The 25551-nt window shown below is 42.4% G+C and overlaps 1 protein-coding gene across 1 annotated transcript in view; it reads right to left on the bottom strand.

Moving 5' to 3' along the window:
• LTBP2 (latent transforming growth factor beta binding protein 2) overlaps positions 1-25551 on the bottom strand; it is a 178858-nt gene that overhangs the window by 130011 nt on the left and 23296 nt on the right. Inside the window, exon 3 of the mRNA XM_060261626.1 lies at positions 6469-6712. Within this exon, the coding sequence (XP_060117609.1) occupies positions 6469-6712 (244 nt within the window). The remainder of the gene's footprint in view (positions 1-6468; positions 6713-25551) is intronic.

Below are 25551 nucleotides of genomic sequence, written 5' to 3'. Positions count from 1 at the left end.
AAGCCCTTTCCTACTGAACTATGGTCTTTCCCCATCAAGAGACAGTGATACCATTTTTGGAATTCTAGGGGTGCCACAACTTATGTTACCCACATGTAGATGTTAACGTTTCCCCTTAATTACACCACTGCTTCCTTTTTCCTAGTGCTGAAAAATCCACATCTACCTACACAATTTATTCAAATGCAAGACTAAGTCCCCTCCCCCTCCCAAGACATACTGTCAGAAAAGGAGGGAGGAGTCATCTCGGATACAGATATAAATTACAGTGATGTCCAATTATAAATTATTTTTTGCTCACATTCTTTAGAGGGGTTATCTTACATTCAAGGCCATTTTCCTTTCAAGAGAAGAAGGAGAAGAAGAAGATGATATTGGATTTTTATCCCACCCTATACTCTGAATCTAAGAGTCTCAGAGTGGTCACAATTTCCATTACCTCCCTCCCCCCCCCCAAAAAAAACAAAAAACAAATACCCTGTGAGATAGGTGGGGCTGAGAGAGCTCTTACAGCAGCTGCACTTTCAAGGAGAGCCACGAGAGCTATGGCTGACCCAAGGCTAGAATACCTGCATATCATATCCTAGGAGCTTTAGGATGGTCCACTTTATCCTCACAACAACACTATGAGATGGCTTAGGCTGAGAAAGAGTGACTGGTCCAAGTTGAATGGTAGAATGAGGATTTGAACCCAAGTCTCTTCAGTCAAACTTCCTCACTCTTACCCTTCTATCATACTGTTTTTCCACAACAGAAGAGGTCTGAACCCTGGCAAGTCTATGAATATCAGTAATTTATCTCTCTCTTTCTGTGTGTTTGTGTGAACACAGTCTATGTTTTACAACTGCAGAAAAATGTGTGTATCTTTCAGATTATCCAAACTAACTAGCAAGGCTTTTAAACCAAGGCCTTATGAAAATGAAGTCAATCAATCAGCTATGGCATTAATGAATGGCTGGGTCCTAACCTTCTCAATGGCACCAAACAGAAAACTGCCCATCATCTGTCCTTGACACCTGCATGAAATCTTATCCATCAGCTGGTGCCTGTTATGAATAGAACCACAGCCAAACGTTCACCACATCAGAAGGACTAACCAACAGATGAACCTGGTAGCACCAGTCCAAGATTCTGGGAAATGCTACTGAGTGCCAGTTCCATGGGCCCTGTGATGAGTGAAGTTTCTCTCTTCAGCACAGTCAGTTGTTTAAGCCAACAGCTGAAGTCTGTCAGGAGGCAGGAGGAAAGCAAATGGACACTCATTGCTGCTTAGATCTGAGGGATTGAGGCTGAATGCCACTCTGGAGCAAATGCCAAAGGCCTTCCTAGAGGCGGCAGCAGGAGAGCTGCATTCAACTTCATAATGAAAGCAACAATACACAAAAGATCTTGGGATCTTTTTTATAAGCATAACAAATAAGCTGAAAGTGTTGTTTTGTTTAGAGACTTACTATGAAGGCCACCATGGTAGCACCTGGTTTAAGACTTCACCACAGTCTCAGCCAGTTGCAGCAATAAGTGGTTAAGCAACAGAACATAAAACCAGTCCAATCTCCCCTGAGGACAGAATGTATTTCAGTTCAGATAGACTGCCTCTTACACTGTCTAAACACTGCAGCACTTTGAAACAGTCTCCAAAACCACTGAAACCAAATTCATTTCCATCATTATTCAGCGGCGTTAATGGATTCAGCAAGGACCACCTTTATGCTTTGTGTTTGTTCAGTTCTAAGCAAAATAAGGCTTTAAGCCCTGAATAAATCTCTTGATTCTAATAAATAATGAAGAATAGTTCACACAAATACCATAAGTGATATTTTTCTGAAGAGGAAATAGGCCATAAAACAGTTCTTAGCCAATCAGGGCTTTGCCACCTGACCTGGGAAATCTAAATAATACCTTCCCTACTATGAAAACAGGATAACTGCCAAATTGTCATTCTTCTGCGGCACCCAAATGTGTTGCCTCATTCTGCCTAATAAGGGGGTTTGCTATTATCTGGCAGTTACTAATAGTTTGTGCATAATAGTAGATATTAGCTCAGCCATTTTGAACCATAAGGAAAACTGGAGTGTAAGTGTTTTATATTAAATGTATGATGATCATAACAGCACCAGGGCTTTTTGGGTTGTAGGATTAAAATGGGAAATATGCAGCCTGAAATTTTCTTTTATAATTCAGCATTAAAAAGTCTAGAGAGTTTCTTTAAATGAATGCTGGGAACTCATACATGCTAGTGAGAATGTTATAATATTAAACTATAGTGAATATAAGAACAGCCTGTTGGATCAGACCTGTGGTCCATCTAGTCCAGCATCCTGCCTAACACAATGGCAAACCAGTTTCTCTGGATGTTCAACAATGGGCCAAACAGATCAAGGCCTTCCCCTGATGTTGCTTCCCAGCACTGGTTTTCAGAGGTTTACTGCCTCTCAACATTGAGGTCCCTTTGATCACTTTGGCTAGTGGCTACTGATCGATCTCTCCTCAACGAATTGGGCAAATCCCCTTTTAAAGCTGTCTGTGCCTGTCTCATCACTGGAAACTACAATAATGCTAGGAAAAACAGAAAGCAGCAGGAAAAGAGGAAGACTTAACAATAGATGGATTGACTAAATAAAAGAAGCCACATCCCTCAGTTTGCAAGACCTGAGAATGGTTGCTAACGATAGGATGTTTCAGGGAATGTTAATTCATAAGGTCTCCATAAGTAGAAGCATCTTGATGGCACTTAACACATACACACATGCTTGTGGCAATAACTACATCCTCTTGAAGCAAATTCCACATTTTAATTACATGCTGTATGTAAAAAAGTATTCCCTTTTGTCTATCCTGAATCTACCTTCCATCAACATCATTGGATACCTTACAGTTCTAGTATTTTGGGAAAGGGAGAAAAAGTTTTCTTTGTCAACTCTCTCCACCCCATGCATAATTTTATAAACCACTATCATGTCTCCCCTTAGTAGTCTCTTTTCTAAAAAGAAAAGTCTCAGACTCTTCAGCCTTTCCTCATAGGTCCAACCAGAGCCGGCCCAATGCTCTGGGGCACCCTAGGCAGACTTGCTGCCTGGTGCCCCCCCAAGTGCCCCCCACGGCTCTCCCCCTTTGGCTCCGTGCCCCCTCCCTCCATTCCCCACGTATCAATGCCAGAACTGGCTCTAATGCCATGTTCCAGCACCCTGCCTGCCCCCTGCCCATCCCCCACTCCCTGCCCGCCCCCCCCCCCATGCAGTGTCCCACCCGCCCCCCCCCCCCCCGTGCGCTTCGCTGGCCTGCCCAATGCAGCTAAAAGCAGTGGCGCCCTGCTCGTTCTCTCCCTTCCCCCTGCTCGTTGCTGGCTAAAAGTAAGTTTTGCGGGCTTTGCAGCTCGCGCCTGCGTGTTTTAACTTGCAGGCACGAGCTGCAAAGCCAGCAAAGCTTACTTTTAGCTGGCGATGAGCAGGGGGAAGAGAGCAAGCGGGACGCCACCACTTTTAGCTGCGTCGAGCAGGCCAGTGGGTGGGCAGTGGCCCAGAGGGGGCTAGCGGCAGCAGGAAGGGAGGCAAGCTAAGTGCTTGCCTGGGGCACGGAGTGGGGGTGAGAGCCCAATTTGTCACCCTCGCCTCTCGGCACCCTAGGCAACCACCTAGTTTGCCTAGCAGGAGGGCTGGCCCTGGGTCCAACCCCCTAATCCCCTAATCATTCACCCCCTAATCATCTTGGTTGCCTTCTTCTGTACTTTTTCCAGCTCTGCAATGTCCTTTCTGAGATATGGGGACCAGAACTGCGTACAGTATTCTAAATGATGCCACACAATAGATCTATATAGAGGCCTTATAATATTGGCTGTTTTATTTTCAATCACTTTCCTAATAATCCCCAACAGAGATTTTGCCTTTTTTACCACTGCAGTATACTGGGTTGACATCTTCATTGAGCTATCTTCTTTGACCCCAAGATCTTTTCCCTTTTCAGTCTCGGCAAGTTCATATCCCATAAACCAGCCTATATTTGAAACTGGGATTTTTTTGTTCCAGTGTGCATTACATTGTGATCTAACTATTACTTGGGATTTTTTTAAAAAAAAATCATGAAAAAGCTCTCTGGTGGCATGGGCAAAATGGGCTCTGCAAGCCTGCGGTAAGAAAAATGGTGTCAGCATGGGCAGGTCAAGCAAAACTGCCCCTTCCCACCTCCACAACATCCAATGGCATTTTGACTGCATTTGTTCCAAAAAGATCACATCAGTCCAGGTTTGGGAAAGATCACAGCAAAGCAAGGGAAAATATCAAAACACGACAAATAGAGGACAATATCACATAGATGTTTCCATAAACGATACTGCTCTAAGGGAGTCAGGGCAAATCAAGACATCCATGTGGAAACATCCCAGCTTCTTTTCAACCAGTGACAGTCCCAGAAATCCAAGAGCTCCCTAACTGGAGGGAAAGATTGCAGCATAGGCATTCTAAACTTACATGTAAAGTTGCATGTCAATTTAAATTAGTACCAGTAAAACAGAAGCATTGCTTAAAGTTTGAGCAGCACACAGCAGTCACCTTATGACTTTGTGTAAAAGTATGCAGTTGTATCAGTTCCACACCAGCACCAGGAAGTGTCTGTTAGCCTGTGAACAAGAAAAGCCACCCACAAAACACTCATAAATGAAGCAAAGTTCTGAGGAACCAATTGTACATTTAATGACCAGGAAGCTGATTTCCTACTATGATGAATCTGTTATGCAGAAACACAACAGAGACAAGAATGGAGAGCTCATACCAAGGTGAGAAGAGTGGCTGATTAAAGGGGATATTGGGAGCCTTTTCCACTAGAACAAAAAGATCAAAAACTATTCTTCTGCTAGTGGAGCTACATTTCCTTGGGACAGAGCCAGCAAGTCTTAAGTACTAAGGAGCAGCTGAACACTCAAAATCCATGGTAAGGCTCTCTGCTAATCACTGTGTCTGATTGTCTGGACAAAAGTATTCAATAACTGAATTCATTTCCCTTCTTTCCATCTAACTGTCTAAAAACTTGTATCATATTAAAGTGCATGAGCCTTTGTGGCTTGCCATCCTAGATCTGGAAGGAAGAGAGACATAATCACCCACAAAGGGAAAGCAGAGATATACAAATATATCATGTTCACATCTGAAAGCATTCTTGTTCCAGATCAAGAAGGGTCTCAGTGTGGCTGTAGCTTTACAAGTTTTACTCCACAGCTCAAATTTCTCCTGCCAGGCTGCTTAAATACCACTGACTTCAATGGGATTAAAAACAAGCTAACTTGTGGGCAGGATGGAAGCCTTGAGTTATAGAGGGAGAAGAATTCTGTCTTAAACTGCATTTTAGGGTCCTAACAGGCTGTCTTCCACATACAATCATAGTATTTCATTATTTCAACTGCACACAAAAACATAGCCTGCAAACAAACACACAATGTACTGTTAAAACAAATATAGTATCTATCTTGTCCTGTAGATATGATAGAAGGGTGGGGATAATATAAATGGGAAGAGGACAAGAAACAGAAGAGCAATGAGGAGGGACAGAGACCTATACTGTGTGGTTTATATGTCCTACTGTCCTTTCCTAATGAAAACACCTACTGATCCCTTCTTATTTTCTGAGTCTTTTGCAGTTTTAGACCTTTCCCCACAATCAGAAACCTCACATTTACTGTGTTTTCTTTAAAAACTGATTCACACATCAGCAATTGTTCATAGCTTCTGGACTAGTTCTTGGGACTATCTGCTCCGCCATGACAGCATGAGTCATATAGCCTAACTGAGCGCAGACTGCAAAACCCACAACTGTGTTCTTGATTCAGGGTCTAGTAGGATGCACATGATGCTGCTCAATGGAATTACTCTGGAAACTGACAATAATGAAGTGCTTACCTCTTCCATATAATGGGGCAGTGGGGAGGAGCTGAGATGTGTGCAGAATCAGGAAAGCCTCTGGCAACAGAGCTCTTTAAATCAATAACGCCTACCCTAGTGGACAGAGCTATTTCTGTTGCACTACCATTGACACATCCAAGTGGGCAGCCGTGTTAGTCTGAAGCAGTAGAACAAAGCAGGAGTCAAGTTATACCTTTAAGACCAACAAAGTTTTATTTAGAATGTAAGCTTTCGTGTGCTCTAAGCACACTTCTCCTTTTCATCTGATGAAGTGTGCTTAGAGTACATGAAAGCTTACATTCTGAATAAAACTTTGTTGGTCTTAAAGGTACAACTTGACTCCTGCTTTGTTCTACCACTGACAAGACAGGCATCTTTGAGGAGAAGATCTTGGTTCAGTGTTTAGCTGAGTGTGTCCTTCTCCTTCCCTTCTATAGCTTCCTAGGAATGGAACCAATGTCATTAGTCCTTGAAAGGAAGGGAAAGAAAAAGAAGGAATTTTTATTTCCTCCTGCCCTTAGAGTTCCTCACTTTAATTTACAAAGAGGACAGCTCCTATGCATAACCGAGAGCAACTTACCCAGCTGGTAACTTCTGCGTGGTAGGCAGTTGCCTCCCTCTTAAAGACCCTTCTCTCTCTACATTGCCTGCCCTTTTCAGAAGGGAGCCTGCTGGGGGCTGGGGGGCAGCCATAGGGCCAGGGGGATGATACTCTTGTTCTGGAATCACCTCTTCACATCTTGAGCCTCTGAAACCTGAACGGCAAATGCAGAGCTGAGGACGACTGCAGGATCCTTTGTTCTGGCAGGGAGGGTCACATACAGCTGAGAAGGCAAGAGAAAGAGTTAAAAGAGAACAATGATTCCTACCAAGGACATAGACTTATCAATTTCCGGGGGCAGTGGGGCGGAGGACTGGGGCTCAGCCAGAGGCATTGGATCCAGTGACATCATAGGGAAGAGCCAGTGACATCACAGGGAGGGGCCTCCACTATCACTACCTATGGATTTATGAAGAAGCTCCCTCCCCATAAATTTAGGTAGCACCTCCCCAGCAATGCCCATTGACCAGGCCAAACCCAGAAAAAGGTGGGAGTTGGCCAGTGGTTATAGTGGTATCTCAGAGGTCTCCTGCTGTTGAAATTCACTTTTAGAATAATCACTTTAAAATCTGCAAATATACATATCATGTGCATAGGACAAACCAATGGTCACAAATTTGACAGTAAAAGGCAATACAGAAAAGCCTTTAGGGAAACATTTTATAAGTTTGCCTGGATGTTCACTTACAGGTGTCTTGTTTCTGCCTCATTAATAAAGGTACCATTGTACTGAAATTGACAAAACTATGGCATCACAAATACCTTCGTTTGATAAATTCATGGGTCTCTGACCCAGAGCAAAATACAAAACAGTTTCTGGGCACTCAGTTTCTGAGGATCAATGATTAATAGCAAAATAGGATGAATGAATAATTAGGATCAATGATTAAAAGCAAAAAAAGAGACTCGTGTCAGATAAAATAAGCGTGTCTCTCTCTCTGTGTAATCTAAATGAAACAGTGTACATGCACACAAAAGCTGATGCCCAGAATAAGACTTGGTTGGTTCTTAAAGGTGCCACTGGCCTCAAATTTTGTTCTGCTGTTTCAGACCAACATGGCTACCCCACCCGAATCCATTAGGAAATTTTTAAAGGCCTCTGATCTTCCTGTCCCCCCACACTCAATCTCACTTCCCCCCCAAATGTAAGTTGGAACCAAGCATGTTGAATCCACTAAAGAGCCTGCAGTCTGACTATTGCTACATTAAAAGTGGGTGTAGCCAACCAGGGTTAAGGGCTATACTTTCTTTTCCAACATACACCAAATGTATAAGGATTGATATGTGCTGGATATCAAAACTTTAGTTATTAAACTTCTAGAGAGTCCAAAGATACAACTGAAAACCTTTGCAGATCATAATTACCTTACAATAGAAAGCATTCTTCAACACTCTAGATCAACTGGATGGATGAAAAAATAGTCACCTTTCCTAGCTCTCATTTGAGAGGTCTGCATCTCCTTTGTGCTGCAAGAGCATCCTATTGCCAGGAAAGTTACCAAATCTCTTTCCCCACCCCCTTGACTCAGGTCTGCCAATGTATTGATTTACTCAATTAGAACTTACCAATACTGGTTAATATGCATACTGACACCTAGCCTCTGGCAGGAGATACATGCAGAGTAGCTCATTGGCTCTAACTAGCTAAGCTAAGATCAGCATGCATAAACAAACAATTAATTATCTCATGACTTCAGGAAGTGAGGTTGCCAAAATCCAACAGATACCTCCACATCTATCTATCCACTGTGTGTCTGTGCTAGCTCAATTACCATTTCTAAGAAGCTGAGTTTGTAAGATCGTTACGCCACTGACTTCCTTCTTTGCAGCCCAGAGGGAAAATCGCACACAATGGGGAGTCTTCCTGCCTCACAATGTCCCAGGAGAAAAATGTATTTCTTCACAGAATCTACCACCCCATTCATACCTTTGAAGATCATGATCTCTCCTTCTTGAAATTTTAAATTGGAAACGTTTTCATACACTCAAAGGAGTTTGTCACTATGCTTGGCACTGATTACCTGGGGAAGGCCTGAGGCCCAAAGTCCTATGTTGGCTGCCCGGAGGGGGCTCAGCCCCCCCCCCGGGGAAATCCGGAGGGGTCTTGAGCCTCCAGATTTTCTCCTGCAGCTTCCTCCCACCTTTGCAGTTATGTGACATGTATATACCAGCCATTTTAACTGCAGTCCACCAGTCTTTCCCCTCTCCACCATGCTTCTGGAGCACTATCCATCTCTTTACAATCTTTGCAAACTGTTGCATGAATATTTAGTTATTAAATGTTAATTCATCATCTTTAAAAACACACACAATCTGTTTAAAAGCAGTTATACAAGGAATGTGATGAGCAACTGGTTATGTGGCATACACAGCAGCCAACCCATCAGGACTCTGAACAATTGGCTTCCTTTGCAAGCTCTCAGAAATCATAGGTTTTTTTGAACTCAGTTCTGTTGAGGGAATAGTTTGTTTAAACTAACAATAGTAAATGCAAGCACAAAGCATCCTCTCTGCTCAAATACCACTACATCTATACATATCCACAGTGTGTCTCAACCTTAGACAACTGAAGGCAGTTTCTTTTGTTTAATCACCATTGAAGAGCCCCATTCATTTGTTTGATTGCTTTGCCAAGATATCAGGTAAAATTTGAACTCTGGGATGAGACAATCACAGCTAGCATATTTCAGAGAAAGCACATTTGACCTGGACCAGAATCACATAGATAGTCTAAAGGTGTGTATGGAACTTCCACTATAGACAGAGATCCTAAGATTTTTGCCAGTACAGGATCTTAGCACAACTTCCTCTGAATTTTACTAGATGCCAAAACAGGTATAGGTTTAGCATCCCTGCCAAGCATAGCTACAAATCTAAGCTATGCTATGTTAAGTTCACTGCCCAAGAAAGGCATAAAGGCACAGGAGGACAGATGCCAACTTTGAGACAAAAAGTAACAAGAAAGACATGCTTGATCATCTAGAAGGCAGATTGATATATGATCAAATGTTTTGTTACTTTCCATACACTTAAAAGAGGGAACTGGTTCCAAGCTGCCCAATTTGATCAGGAGCATTCCTATGTTCCCTCCACCAGCTAATTCAGAAGTCATCACACTCAAATTCTCAGCATTTATTGGAAGCTACAGTTCATTAACTTTGCACCCAAATCACCCCAGAGTCTATGAATGCTCCTAATTACAGCACATCAGCTTCAGCTGTAAACTCCAAGAGGAAACAAAGCACCATTAATTATTACTCACTAGGGTCCCACTCTTTCCTAAATTAATCAGGAGACAAATTAGTTTCCTAATCCAGCAATGTAACAGCTAGGAAGGAAATTCATTTAGGCCCATTATACAGACACATCTTACTGCAGATTTTCAGAGCATTAAGCCTTTAATCTTGTCTTTGGATTCTGTGCCTGCTTTATACACCATTCTTTTTCCTCTGGTGTATTCATTCTGCAGCTACAATTTTACAAATCACATTTTTCTAAATTGGGGTGGGACATCACTTGTGACATGTGGAGGGTGACATCCAAAGCTTTTTAAAAAAATTATTCAATCGCCCTATTGCTGCTACACAGTAGCATCCAGCAAGCACCTTCCATTTAAATCCTCATGGTTCAGGTTTATGCATAAATCTTAGCGTTAGTTAGTTGAAAGAAAGGGAACAGAAAGGATGGCAGGCAAAGAGGGAAACCCAGTGTTGAAACTGACCAGACTTTTTTGAAACCGGCAAGAAGAATTGTAGATTTATACACCGCCCTTCTCTCTGAATCAGAGACTCAGAGCGGCTTACACTCTTCTATATCTTCTCCCCCCACAACAGACACCCTGTGAGGTGGGTGGGGCTCTCACAGCAGCTGCCCTTTCAAGGACAAACTCTGCCAGAGCTATGGCTGACCCAAGGTCATTCCGCATGCTTGACACCTTGAAGCACATACTTTGTGGTATGTCATAACACAACCTTGTGGGGAGGGGAGGGTGTCAGAGAGGGAGAGCAACTAGAGGGAAGGTCATGTGGGGCGCTGGGGGTCATCAGTGCCCCCTAAAAAATGTAAAGGCCCCCTGACCTTCCAAATCCTGGCTATGGCCCTGGCACAAGAACATCTTTGAGAAAGGAGCTCAGAAAACTGAGCCCTGGTAGACAGCAGGTGGGAGCACCCAGAAAAAAGCCTCTAATGATGATCTCTGATGGGCAGTTTGAATGAGAGAAAATATTGTTCTGATAGCCCACTTTAACATCATTTAAGGCTTTAAAGGTCATTGCATAGTGCTCAGAAACAGAGTAGAATCCAGTACAGATATCTGAGTGCAGAAGAAATGTGCTCTTCATGACAAGCCATCTCTCCAGAGACCAGAGTAGTCCCACATATTAAAGTAATGAGGCCTGGACATTTAAAAAGTATGAATAACTGTGGCAAGTACTTCATTCACCAGGAGTGGCTGAAGTTAACATATCAATTGAAGTTGATAAAAGATTCACCAAGCTATGAATGCTATGATGTATTCATAAGCAACATGGAATTTAACAAGAGACTCAACCTGCAAACCTTATCTTTTAATCAGAGGGAAAAGAGGAGGGAAAATACACAGCAAAACATAAACAAAATTATAGAACAATCCTAAACAGAGTTACACTCTTCCAAGCTGACCAAAATCAACAGGCTTAGAAGGGCATAACTCCGTTTAGGATTGTACCATTAGAACACAAAATGTGGTTTGGGAGCTATGAGCTCTATTTTCAGATTAAACCCTCTTATTGTCTTAATTCTGAATCCCTCAAACCTTGAGTTATAGCTTTGAGGCTTAAATACAAAATGCTTCTCTGATTTACAGTTTTCTCTCTGGCGACATTTCCATTAAAAGATACTCAAGTTGCCCCCTGGTCCAAACACAAAAGTGAAAAAAGTCAAACCAGGCTAAAATGATCCTTGAATGGCTAGAACTCTCAAAGGTATTTGAAACATTTGGGATACCCAGCTATTTCTTCCCTGGGCAACTGTAGAGATTTCAGCCTTTGAATGCTCTAGGAAGAAAAGTGGGAGGGATGCTACCAAGGGAACCCAACAGCGTTTACACTCACAAAGTATTAGCCTATTGCTGTGGGGGGAAATATAAAGGGTCTTGACTCTTGACCTTCAGGCCTGCCTGAAATTTACCATCCTCTATCAAGAAAAGATTTTCTAGGACTTTGACAGTGCCCTTTTAATTAATCCATGCAAATAATAGCCTGCCACTTGAAAAGTCACCAGGCAGCCCTAATGGCCAACAGTCCATGTCAGTCTGACATCGCATTTGTACTGTTCCCAGAAAAATCTCTTAATGAGAGAAAGATGCTGCCATTCCTGGCCTTGTGTGTTGTTTATAGACACTGTCTGGCAGTTCAGTGTGCTCTCTACTGTCTGGCTTCTGAGACTGTGAGTCAATCTTTGGCCCCTTATTCCAGAACACAGCTTTAGTCAGCTTCTCTGGAATAATCCTATTAACAACGGAAAGGCCTGCCTTCAGCAAACACCACGCAGCCCAACTGGCATTGAACATCCAGGAAAACTCCTAATATTTACCTACCAGGGGCAGACTGGGAGGCTAAAGAGGCTCTGGAGATGAGCCCCATCCCCTCTATAGGGAGGACAGGAATGAGGAAGACGACCTGCCCTTGGCCCTCCCTGTCTGATAGAGGGGGAAGGAGGAGACTCAGAGGAGCTCCTCCCACCTTGTATGAAGTGGACACTGCAAGCTTGCAGCAGCAGTCAATAGTGACTCCTACCCCCTTCATGTGAGATGGAGGCTGCCAGCTCACAGTAGAAGTCACTTCAACCCATCTTGCACAAGGCTGCCCTGAGGATGGCCCACCTCAGACCCATGGTCAGTGGGACTTTTCCAACTGGCCTTAATGACCAATCTGCCCTCGCTGCCTACAGTCCTTGGGCTGCCACCAGCTGGCAGATCCCCTACTTAAGGTACTCTGCCTGGCATTAATCACAGCCTGTGACTTTTGTATTGCAATTCCGACTCTGTGAGATGAATTTCCTGAAAAGGTGAAGGGTGCTATCTCTAGAAATGTTTAGGAGACAACTGCAAGGCCATTTTATTTGCCACAGCTTTTAATGCAGTATAGACTGCAATTTATATGCAGAGTACATAATGCAGAATGCCAGCCTGGATGAAGCACAAGCTGGAATTAAGATTGCCGGGAAAAACATCAACAGCCTCAGATATGCAGATGACACCATTCTAATGGAAGAAAGTGAAGAGGACCTAAAGAACCTCTTGTTGAGGGTGAAAGAGGAGAGCACAAAAGTAGGCTTGAAACTCAACATCAAAAAAACTAAGATCATGGCATCTGACCCCATTACTCCTTGGCAAATAGAAGGGGAAGACATGGAAGTAATGACAGACTTCACATTTCTGGGATCCAAAATCACTACAGATGGTGACTGTAGCCATGAAATTAAAAGTCATTTGCTCCTTGGGAGGACAGCTATAGCGAACCTAGGCAGTATAATAAAAAGTAGAGACATCACCCTGCCAACAAAGTCTGTATAGTCAAAGTGATGGTATTCCCAATAGTAATGTATGGCTGTGAGAGCTGGACCATAAGGAAGGCTGAGCACAGAAGAATAGATGCTTTTGAGCTGTGGTGCTGGAGAAGACTCTTGAGAGTCCCTTGGTCTGCAAGAAGATCAAATCAGTCAGTCCTAAGGGAAATCAACCCTGACTGCTCCCTGAAAGGCCAGATGCTGAAGCTGAAATGCAAATACTTTGGCCACCAAATGAGAAGTGAGCACTCACTGGAGAAGATCCTGATGCTGGGAAACATAGAAGGCAAAAGAAGGAGCGGCAAAAGATGAGATGGCTGGACAGCACTACTGATGTACGGTAACTAACACAAATTTGAGCAGATTTTGGATGATGGTGGAAGACAGGAGGGCCTGGCATGACTTGGTCCATGGGGTTGCAAAGAGTCGGACTCAACTGTGCGACTGAACAACAATGACAGACTGCAAGCATCTTTTAGAATGGAGTCATGTTATTTGAGGCTTTATTTCATTCTGTATGGTTTATATAATGATTTGTAAGTTGCACTGAGCCATGGAGAAAGCTGGGATATAAATATAAATCAAGTAACTGCTGTCAGTGCTTCATTGGTATAATGAGAAGTGTTTTAAGTTTTCGATGTCCTGCCTGCTAATCCAAGATTAGCTACCTGAGCTATCAGGGATACCATCTCAGGTTCAGATTGTAGGGTTGCCAATCTCCAGATGGGGGGCAGGGGATCCCATGGTTTGGAAGCCCTCTCACCCTGCTTTAGCGTAATCAAAAAGTGGGGGGGAGGGAAATGTCTACTCAACATTCCATTATACCCTATGGAGACCAGTTCCCATAGGGTGTAATGGAGAATCAATCAGTGGTTATCTGGGGCTCGGGAGGGACTGTTTTTTGAGGTAGAGGCACCAACTTTTTAGCATAGCATCTGGTGCCTCTCCTCAAAACACCCCCCCCCCCAAGTTTAAAAAAGATTGGACCAGGGGGTCCAATTCTATGACCCCAAAAGAAGGTGCCTCTATTCTTCATTATTTCCAAATGGAGGGAAAGCATTTAAAAGGTGTGCAGTCCCTTTAAATGTGGTGGCCAGAACTCCCTTCAGAGTTCAGTCATGCTTGTCACAATATGTATTCTGGCTCCACCCCCAAAGTCCCCAGATATTTCTTGAGCTGGACTTGGCAATCCTAGCAGATATACAGCCAGGATCAAAGTGCTGTTCTTACATGTAAAAGATTAAACAGCAAAGAAAGTTGTCTGTTTTTCAATGCATTAACTGTGGTCATTTTTGTCCCTCAAATTCATACATGTAAGTATCCTGAGTAATAATCACATCATGTGATCAGACTAGCAAGAATGCAAGGGAGCAGGGGCAGAATGAAAAGTACTTCACACTGGCTCTTTTGTTTTGTTTTGTAACATCCAGGCTGAAGAACAATTCTGGAGAACTCAAAAGCTTGCACAATATTTTGTTTCATTGTAAAAAAAGGTAAAGGTAGTCTCCTGTGCAAGCATCAGTCGTTTCCAACTCTGGGGTGACATCACATCACGACGTTTTCATGGCAGACTTTTTTATGGGGTGGTTTGCCATAGCCTTCCCCAGTCATCTAAATTTTACCCCCAGCAAGCTGGATACTCATTTTTGCGACCTCAGAAGGAGTCATTGTAACTCATCCTAATAAAAGGTATGTGGATTGTGGTTTGGTTTTTTGTATTTTCGACAAGTACAACCATAAACTACTTTTGTCTATTCTCATGTTTAGTCAGGTTGCCTGGAAAGAGCCACCCCTCACGGAATATACTACAATCCTATTCCCTTATAAAAACACCCTTCTGGCGTGTTTCATGATACTGAAATTCTGATTCCTTTATAAAAAGGCCCTCCTGAACATTAGCCCACTCAAAGCAATATTCTAATCCTCTCAAATCAGCTCTCTTCCCTATTAGTGGCTCTGACAGACTAAAGCAAACTGCCCTTTCCGGCTCTTCTTTCCCCTGCTTCCAACATTAGACTGCAAAACCGGCTTAATGGTATTGCCCTATACTGTAAAGCAAGTCTGGCCCACGAGATGCATCTGAAGGTGTCTCTGGACAAAAAGCCACTTTATTGTCTAAGCAGTGGGCTGGACAGGTTGAAAAACCAACCCTAAACAGGTCTACTCAAAATTCTACTCGACTATTCAGTGGGGCTTACAGATTGAAAGAGTCTTTCAGATTGTATTGCAATTCTTTGCTACCATTGTATTCTTAAGAGGAACTCCAAAGATTCTAAATAAACTACGTTAATTCTTAAATCTAAATAAATATGAACATAAGCATGGCCAAGCAGTGCATGTTTCTTCAGTCCCCCTTCGTCCCACCCAATACCATTAAGTTGTCTCCAGTTCTTCCCTACCGAGTCAAATGCTGTCAGGCAGGGCACACACTCTCCCAGAGCATATTGTTGACTTTTGCACTCCTACATCTTACAAATGGATTTCAGCAAGCAGCCTCAGCCACAATCTCCAGCACAAGCCTGTGGCATATTCAGACTAACAGCAGGAGCTCTTGAGCGAGCAGAAGGCTTTAATCAGCCAGCACTATTGAGAACCAAGAGTGGAGAAGCAACAAAACCCAAAAGAGATGATTAGGAAAAGACAAGCCAGAGGAAAGAATGACAGTGCTACAAGAGGAAAAGAAAAGGATTTGAGTGGTTAGAGGCCTGTCAACTCTGACAGGCACATTAGTCAGTCCCAGGTATGATTCACTGCATTGTTAGATTCAGGAGCTCAAACAAAGCGAAACAGTTCAGATGCTTGTGTCACTTCACATTCTAATCCACTTATCTCCTGGTATCCAAGTGTTGTAATGTGTTCAGGACAATATGTCCTTGAACACACAGTATGCTGCTCTTATAGTTCTGTTAAGTATTTCACCTTAAACCATTGTAAGTAACTGTACCATTTTACATTGTATTCCAATTCTGTTTTCACTTTTGTATGCTGCTTTGAGTGTATTCCTACAGAAAAGCGACTAATATATACAGTAATAATTATCGTTAAAATTGACATTGCTGGGCCCAAAAAATCAGCCTCTATTTCAGATTGGTACACCATCAGAATCATCAGCAATTCTTGTAAAATATCTCATCTTTCAGAACACACAGGCAATGTTCTCATGTTTGAGGACCAACACCCATCAGCAGAGAAATTCATTTAGGATTAGATGACCCCTCCCCCCAGATAATTTGTGACTGATCAATAGGGAACAAGAGATTCCCTATATCCCTGTTCATCTCCTCCCTTTCTGGCTGCTTCAGAGACATGAGCTCTGAGCCTTCCCATCATTTATTTGTTTGTTTGTTTCTTTAAAACTTTCCCATCCCACCTTATCTCCTTGGACCCAAGGAATCCCCACAGTGGCCTGTAAGGGTGCCTGTTGCAGTGGAGGGGAACAGGGCACTGTTTATCATGTCCCCAGGTTTCTGAGGGATAATACGAACTGATAGCCATGATGCATGGCTATATCCTTTGATGTCATCCACTGCATCATATACCTCATTAAGAATGATATGGGAAGTTTAAAAGTGAAACTCAATCCAGAAGTGGTACTGTTAGTAGATGGCCCCACAGGCTGGGAAAGGAAGTGTTGTTCAACCTGTTCTTGTATGGCATAGGGATACAGAGGCAACCCTTATTTTAAATACCCAGGTGAAAACTGTGCCATGAAAACTGTGCCTTTTCACTAATTTAGGTTGGTGCTTTCAGCTGCAATCCCTTCTGGACAGAGATAAGCCTTACCATAATTATTTCAGAAAGCAGCAGTTAGTTTATTGGCCAGAACTTATCTTTCTTGACATATCTTGCCAGTTCTTAAACGTCTTCATGAGATTCCACAGTTTTTCTAGGTCCAACTCAAATTGCTACTCTTGATTTAGAAAGCCATATTCAACCAGAGTATCTGAAAGAGTATCTCTGGCAAGACTCTTACAAACCTGCAGGTCTTGGACAGAACCTATCTTGCAAAGACTACCCTCTATTTCCATCCTCACATAGAGGCCACTACAATTTAACCACAGCCAAATTAATATCCAGATCACGATTAGCTAACAAGGAAGGCATAGAAACAAAGGAAGCCAATGAAACTACTACTGGCTGTATGGAGAGCCAGTTTGGTGTAGTGGTTAAGTGTGCAGACTCTTATCTGGGAGAACCAGGTTTGATTCCCCACTCCTCCACTTGCACCTGCTAGCATGGCCTTGGGTCAGCCATAGCTCTGGCAGAGGTTGTCCTTGAAAGGGCAGCTGCTGTGAGAGCCCTCTCCAGCCTCACCCACCTCACAGGGTGTCTGTTGTGGGGGAGGAAGGTAAAGGAGATTGTGAGCTACTCTGAGTCTCTTCGGAGTGGAGGGCAGGATATAAATCCAATATCTGTATCCACAGATCTATCAAATTTGGGAAACTTCTGGAGATTTGGGGGAAGGATCCTGCAGAGGATGGGGTTTGAAGAGAGGAGGGACCTCAGTAGAATATAATGCCATAGTGTCCACCCTCCCAAAGCAGCCATTTTCTCCAGGGAATCTGATCTTTGTCATCCGGAGATCAGTTGTAATTCCAAGAGATCTTCAGGCCGCACATGGAGGTTGGCAGTGCTATCCCAGATCCACATACATATAATCTTTCCAAGTAAGGTATTCCTCAAAATCTGCCTTCCAAACAAAAAGGGGGGAAAGCATATAGCTTAGCTGCGATATTTGGGGAAAGTCAGTAGATGAAAATAAGACAAAAGAGTAATAATGGGTATGAGACTACAAAACAGTGTGTGTACAGCATACTTTATGAGCCCTGACAAGAGCTGACAGTCTAATGCCTCCAAGTGCTCAGTCTAAGGACACTCTAGCAGACTGTGAGCCAAGAGACATGAGGAACCAAGGAGACAGTCCCCCAAAAGAAAGTCTGCATTAAAGACTGGAACTCCAATATGAAACATATGGATCTAAACGTAAAAGAGAAAGAAAACTACTAATATTATCAGAAAACAAGACCTTCAAACAAATCTGGAAAGCCAGCCTCCAAGCTTGCCATTCCACTGATTCCCAAGCTCAGCCCACTTCCAATCAGAGAGCCGCAGAGGAAATCCAACAAAGAACTCTGTTAATTTTCCAAGGAAAACTTCAACAGACCAATCAATAGAACTTTCAACTCTAAGTAATCCAAATGATCACTGCATAGAAAAGCCGAGGCAGCACTTCAGCTCTTAAAACCTGAATTGCTGTAGGAAAATGCTGAACCCCATCAGAGGAGGGGGTGGGAAGCATCAAACAGGAACCAGTCTCTGAAAGCAGAACAGATTATTTGTGAGCTTTTCATGAGAGAACATAAGAACATAAGAGAAGCCATGTTGGATTGAGCCAATGGCCCATCCAGTCCAACACTCTGTCACATGGTGGCCAAAAAACAACAATAACAACCGGGTGCCATCAGGAAGTCCACCAGGACACTAGAAGCCCTCCCACTGTTGCCCCTCCCCAAGCACCAAGAATACGGAGCATCACTTGCTCCAGACAGAGAGTTCCATCTATACCTAGTGGCTAATAGCCACTGATGAACTTCTGCTCCATATGTTTATCCAATCCCCTTTTGAAGCCATCTATGCTTGAAGCTGCCACCACCTCTTGTGGCAGTGAATTCCACAATTCCACAATTGTGTGAAGCAGTACTTCCTTTTATCCATTCCAAACTGACTGCTCAGCAATTTCATTGAGTGCCCATGAGTTCTTGTATTGTATTCTCAACCTTCTCTATTCCACGCTTTTGTTCATCAATGTGCCTACTAATTCTCTCTTTAATAACGGTTTCCACCAACTTACCCAGTATTGACATCAGACTGATTGGCCTGTAATTTCCCAGATCTCCTCTGGGACCCTTTTTAAGAAGCGAATGGCATTAGCTACCTTCCAGTCCTCAGGAATGGAGGCAAATTTTAATGAAAGAGTACATATTTTTGTCAGAAGATCCACAAGTTCACATTTGAGTTCTTCCAAAACTCTTGGATAAAGGCCATCCAGGCCTGGTGATTTATCAGTTTTTAAATTGTCTATCAGTCGTAGGACATCCTATCTCATAATCTCAGTCTGACTCAATGCCCCTCCCAAAATCAGTGGTTCTGGAGTGGGCAAGTGAAGACAAAGAGAGAAAAAATGCATTCAGCTTCTCAGCCAGGTCCCTGTCTAGCAATCCTTTTACCCCCTTGATCATCCAAGGGCCCCACTGCCTCCCTGGCTGGTTTCCTGCTTCTAATGTATTTGAAGAATTTTTTATTGTTGGTCTTTATGTTTTTTGCAGTATGGTCCTCATATTCCCTTTCTGCCTGTCTGATCAGAGACTTGCATTTTATTTGCCATAGCCTGTGTTCCCTTTTATTAACTTCACTGAAACTAGCTTTCCACTGATTAAAGGAAACCTTCTTACCTTCTACAGCTTCCATTACTTTGTTTGTTAACCATGCAGGTCTTTTTCTATTCCTATTTGTGCCTTTCCTAACCTGTGGTATATATTTTATCTGAGCTTCTAGGATTGTAGTTTTAAATAGTCTCTAAGCTTCCCCAAGGGTTTTGACCCTTTTTGCCTTTCTTTTCATTTTCCTCTTCACAAGCCCCCTCATCTCAGAGAAGTTACCTCTTTTAAAGTTAACAATGGTTGTGTTGCTCTTTTTAGGCAACTCCCTATTTATACAAATGTTGAACTCAGTAACATTATGGTTACTGTTCCCAAGTGGTGCAATCACTTTTATATCTCTTACCAGGTCTTGGGCATTACTTAGGACCAAGTCCAGGATCACCTCTTCCCTGGAAAGTTCTGTGACCATCTGCTCCATAGCACAGTCATTGAGAGTGTCTAGAAACTCAATCTCTTTCTCCTGACTTGAATACATATTGACCCAATCAATATGATGATAGTTACAATCACCTATGACACAGTTATTTCGTCTAGTCACTATCTTTCATTCCTTTGTCATTTTATAATTATCCTCTATCTTTTGATTCCAGAGTTACGCTTCTTTTTGGGCCCACTATTTTGACCCATAGCATTTCCAGAAGCAAATCTAATTCTCTTACCTTGTCAGTCTTACTGGACTGTATACAGAGCCACCTCTGACTGACATACAGAGCCACCTCACCTCCAATCCTTACCCCACCCCTATCTTTCCAATATAATTTATATCCAGGAATTACTGTATCCCCCTGATTTTCCTCATCCCACCACGTTTCTTAAATGTCCACAATGTCTATGTTTTTCCCCAACACTAAGCATTGCAACTCCCAGATTTTACCTCAGACGCTTCTAGCATTTGTATATGAAAACATCTATAATTTTCCAGGCATGTTAGGCCAACAACCTTCCTCCAGCTGTCTCAAGACCTTGACAGGCAGTCCATATTGTTTGTCACCATCTCAGTGGACAATTCTAATCTAGTGCCCTGTAGAAAAGTAACAGCTAACCCTTCATCTCTTTGAGATGAGCCGTCCCAAACCAGAGACATTTCATTTCCTGTTGGCTTCCCCCCCCCCAAAAAAGATTCAGTTTAAAAACTGCTCTGCCACCTTTTTGATTTTAAGTGCCAGCAGCCTGGTTCCTTCTCAGGACAAGTAGAGATCACTCCCACTTGTTCCAAAAAGCATCCCAGTGCCTAACAAATTTAAACCCTTCCTCTCCACACTGTCTCATCCATGCACTGAGACTTCTAATTTGTGCCTGTGTTTCTGGCCCTGCACCAGAGAAGCTTGAAAAGAATACCTAGATAATGAAAATGGGAAACCTGCTCAATTGCCTGATTATTCAGCTTCCAAGAGAGTTGCTTGGGTCAAAAACATCTCAAAAAGAGATTTTTCAGTTTATTACCTAAGCCTCTCAGGTGCAAAAGTTCTGAAACACCTTTACCAATTCATGCAGACCCACCAGCAATATAGACAGAATGACAGTGTTGTCTGCAAAGAATAACAATGGAATCTCACTGTTTGACAGAACGGGCATGGAAATTCATTACTGCTATGCCTCCTGAAAGATCATTAATATAGAGATTAAATAGGATGGGAGCCAACAACAACTCTGATTCACAACCCTTTGTTAGTTGCTCCTCAAGGTCACAATGAACATGAGCAATAGAATTATTATATAATTGCTGAATTAAATACAAAAGTCTGGAATTGATGGAGGACCCATGAATTTTGCCCACTTTCTCAGTACAGAGTCAAATGTGGCACTTAAGATCTTAAAGGCTGCACAAAGCACAGCTTTTGGGTGGGCTATATTACTCTCTACTAGGTGGAGAAGAACAGATTTTGATTCAGCGTTGAATGCCCTTTTCAGAACCCAACCTGCTTCTTGAGTCCGAAGCCACAAAACCAGTTTCAAGTATAAATGATAAGTATAAAGCTTTCCAATGAAGCTAATGGGCAGTACTGGGTGGTCCACTGCCTGACTGTCTTGCCTTACAGGATGCCAGCCTCGAGGTAGGACCTGTGGATCCCCTGGAATTACAGCTCAGACTACAGAGGTCAGTTCCCTTGGAGAAAATGGATGCTTTGGAGGGTGGACTTTCTGGCATTGTACCCCTCTGAGGTCCCTGTCCTACCCAGGCTCCAGTCCCAAATCTCTAGGAGTTTCCCAACCTGGATCTGCTTCCCTATCACTCCCCACCCCTGCTAGTGGGCAGGAAGGATTTGGCAGCCTTATCTTATCTTTAGCAAGGTCTGCTTTTATAATTAAATATTCCAAATACATCAAAATTCAGAGCAAGAGATCAACAAAAAACCAGTATAAGGAAGTCCATTCGCATATCTGAAAATATTCAACATTGTGAGTGATCAGTAGGAAAGGCAGGGTGCAGCCTGACACCCATAGGAGGACTAAAGGGGGGGGGCAGGTTTGCAGGTGTATGACATTGGTTCTGGAAAAAACTGGAAGTGACATAATGTGGGGAGGTCATCTAGGATTTCCCAAAACTATCTGATTATACCATAGAGTTTTAGGCAAATCAGAGCGATGTCCCCAAGTGATGTAGGGTGCTGGCACAAAGCTGACATATCCACCCCATTTCCCCCAATTTTTCTCCCAACAGCCTTTGAGGTGCTAGTGGACAACAGACAGGATTGCTGGGAGGTCTTCTGCCATGGTGGGACACCAGAAAAGAATATGCAAACTGAGAATTAAATTGAGCCATTATCCCAAAAATAAGAAAAAACAGGGACCACAGGGTGTGTATGAGACAAAAAAATCAAAGAAAAAGCTTCACAATGTCAAAAAAATCAATGCCAAAAGGAATTTCTATGCAAAAGTTAATGTATTCAAAAAGTCATTAAATATATGCAAATAATATTACAGCGTCAGTGGGAGACCAGGCATCTCCGCTGATCACTGTTGTTAATTAATACATAAAGTTTCCACAGCCCATACACAGGCTGTTATGACTCCTTTATTTGGAAGTGGCCCACACAAGGTCTCACAATAAGTAATAAATATATGCAGGAATACCCTGTGTGATCGTTTTAGTTTACTGGCATTGATCTGTGCATGCTCCACAGATGGCTTCCGGGCAACTGTTTATCTCTGTCATTTCCCTTTCTGTAAAGCATCACTAAGGAGCCCTTTAGTCCCATAAAAATTGGAATGAAAAAACATGAATAACCATTTTCTTGTTTGTTGTTACTACTATTTTTATGCCATTGCTGTTCTGTTTGATTTTGTTTCCCATTTGACTGTTTTACAGATGATTGTACCTTGGAATGTATTTTGAATTTAAATCATTTTGTAATTTTGTTATTGATAACAACTTTGGAGACCTTCAGGTTGAAAGACAAGACAAAGATACTTTAAATTAATTTCTACATTATGCCAAGCTAAGAGGTTGGAGATTATTGAGCAGATCTCCAATGTCTTTAAACCCCTTTTAACAGCTGTTGGACAAAGGTCCAAATTATATCATTAATTATGCTATTAATTAGCATTAAAACTTCATGACCAAGACTGAAGTCATGTTGACAGGCTGAATTCTGTAGCCTTGATTTTAATTCTTATAGTTCTCTCTCAGACAGACAGATGATAGATAGATAGATAGATAGATAGATAGATAGATAGATAGATAGATAGATAGATAGATAGATAGATAGATAGATAGATAGATAGATAGATAGATGCAAAGCTATTTTAAAATTCAAATTATAAAGCTTTCATTTTTTTATTATTTTGAGCAGGGTTTTTGTAGCAGGAACTCCTTTGCACATTAGGCCACACACCCTTGATATAGCCAATCCTCCTGGAGCTTACAGTAGGCCATGTACTAAAAGCCCTGTAAACTCTTGGAGGATTTGCTGCATCAGGGGTGTGTGGCTTAATATGCAAAGGAGTTCCTGCTACAAAAAAGCCCTGATTTTGAGGTGTAATTGTATATATGTATTGTAGTTTACTCAACCCTTGTGCTAGCTGAACAGGCTGAAAAAGTCTAGCAAGCCATTGCGCTTTATGGTCTATATTAGTGAGAATAAACTCAGTCATGTCTTCGCACATTATTTTCCTTGCAGGGGAAAACATGCAGATTCTCATATGATATATTTTGTCTTTTCCCTTGGGACAAATGGCAACTTCAGGAAAGAGGAGGTAATTTGCTTATGTAAAATAGCACAAAGGGCAGGATTACCACACCCTGTTCTAGGTTTGTTGCCTCCACCTGAATCTCCTACCCCACCACTTCTTTTACCTCAGAATCATACCTAAATTAACCCTGACCTTAATAATCAAGACAAGAGATCAAAGATGATAATGACAAAGTGGCTAATTGAGAAGGGTGGAGATTTTTTAAAAAGTCAGAAGGGGGTTAATTTTAAAATTTCAACAATAACAAGATATAATCTTATCAGCTGGTGGTCCTAAAACAGGCATTATTATAGATAATCTATGCCACAGGGCACCTACCTGCCCTGGACTTTGTGGCAATTCCAGGTTGGGAGATTCCCAGAGATTTGGAGGTGAAGCCAGGAGAGGACAGGGTTTGGAGAGGGGAGAGAATTCAGCAGAGAGACGATGCCATAGACAGGGCAGATACCTAACCAGGGTGTTTTGACCGTAATGCATACCAGCTAAAACCATAAATGTTTTCAAGGCCTCCCGTCAACAAACATGAGATCATTAGAGAATGTACATACCTAGAGAAAAATGTTTTAACTTTAGGTAAGTGACATCACCATACCTTGGCCTTGAAGCTGGAGATGCATTCATGTCTGGCTGTAGGTTGAGCCAAATATGCCTAATGAATAATGTGTTTACTGTCCTTTAGATTGTTTCCTCAGCTGCAGGTGCATTCCTTGGCTGCCCCAACAATGAAATCTTTGTATGGCTGAAGTTTCTAATAGCTGGGGTATTTGTAAAGTTCTTCACCAAAGGTTAATCAGCCATCTCTATCTTCAGGCCCATTTTTAATTAATAAACAAGAATCTAACTCCCACATCAGCATGTCATTTTACACCTAATATTTCTTAATTGTCAAGGGTAGCTATTTCAAAATCCAGCAAAGTGGCTAACCATTTGCCTAAGTGCTTCAATGTTATTTTTGAGAACTGCTGTGTAAATTGGTCCTTTTATACTTATTCTTTAAGGATAAGACAAACTTTTGCCAAATGCTCCCAGTAATATTGAAGACTTGACAAGAAAGATTGGGAAATCTCTAACACTCTCCTCCTGTCTTATTGAGTTCATACACTATGGACAACTAGAAAGGGAAGGTGTTGGTGTTATGTCCCAGCATAGACCTGTGACTTCCTGGCAGTATCTGCTTGCAAGGAATGCAAGGTAGTCCAGTCAAAACATGTCCAGGTTGGCTTAGAAAGCCACCACAAAAAGAATGTAAAGAGGGAGATGGCAACTACTCACAGATGCACTTTCAGCATGGGATAGCAACAGGGTATAATGGAAAATATTGTGGCAGGAATATGATAAAATGGATAACTGAAACAGTAAGCATAGCAAGGACAAGGGCAATGACAGTTCAGTTCAGAAAAATATTTCAGTCTTGTCCAATTCTTATGAAGCACAGTATGATAAACAATGCAATCTCAGTCTTGCTTTTACTCAAAACAGCAGCAATATGTTTTTAGTCTTCTCATGTCATTAGGGTTGCACTATATGTGAATCCTGAATTCAGTGCAAAGATAAGTTTATCAAAAAGAACCACTGCAAATGAAGTGTTCTGATAAGGTTGCCAATTCCAGGCTGGGAGATTCCCAGAGATTTGGAGGTGAAACCTGGAGAGGACAGGGTTTGGAGAATGGAGAGAGTTCTGCCATGGAGTCCAGCATCCAACGCAGCTGTTTTCTCCAGGGGAACTGACTTCAGGACATCAGTTGTAAATCCTGGAGATCTCTATGCCCCACCCGGAGGTTGGCAACTGTAGGTTCTATCCACTAGGCAAGGGCTGGTTTTACCAAAACAAACAAAACTATATGGGATGAAACCTACCACAGTCTTCCATTGCTATCTGGCC

The sequence above is a fragment of the Heteronotia binoei genome, chromosome 21 (assembly GCF_032191835.1).
Source record: "Heteronotia binoei isolate CCM8104 ecotype False Entrance Well chromosome 21, APGP_CSIRO_Hbin_v1, whole genome shotgun sequence".
Lineage (NCBI taxonomy): Eukaryota > Metazoa > Chordata > Lepidosauria > Squamata > Gekkonidae > Heteronotia > Heteronotia binoei.
Note: the sequence above shows the minus strand (reverse complement) of the source record. Positions and strands in the feature narration are given on the sequence as shown.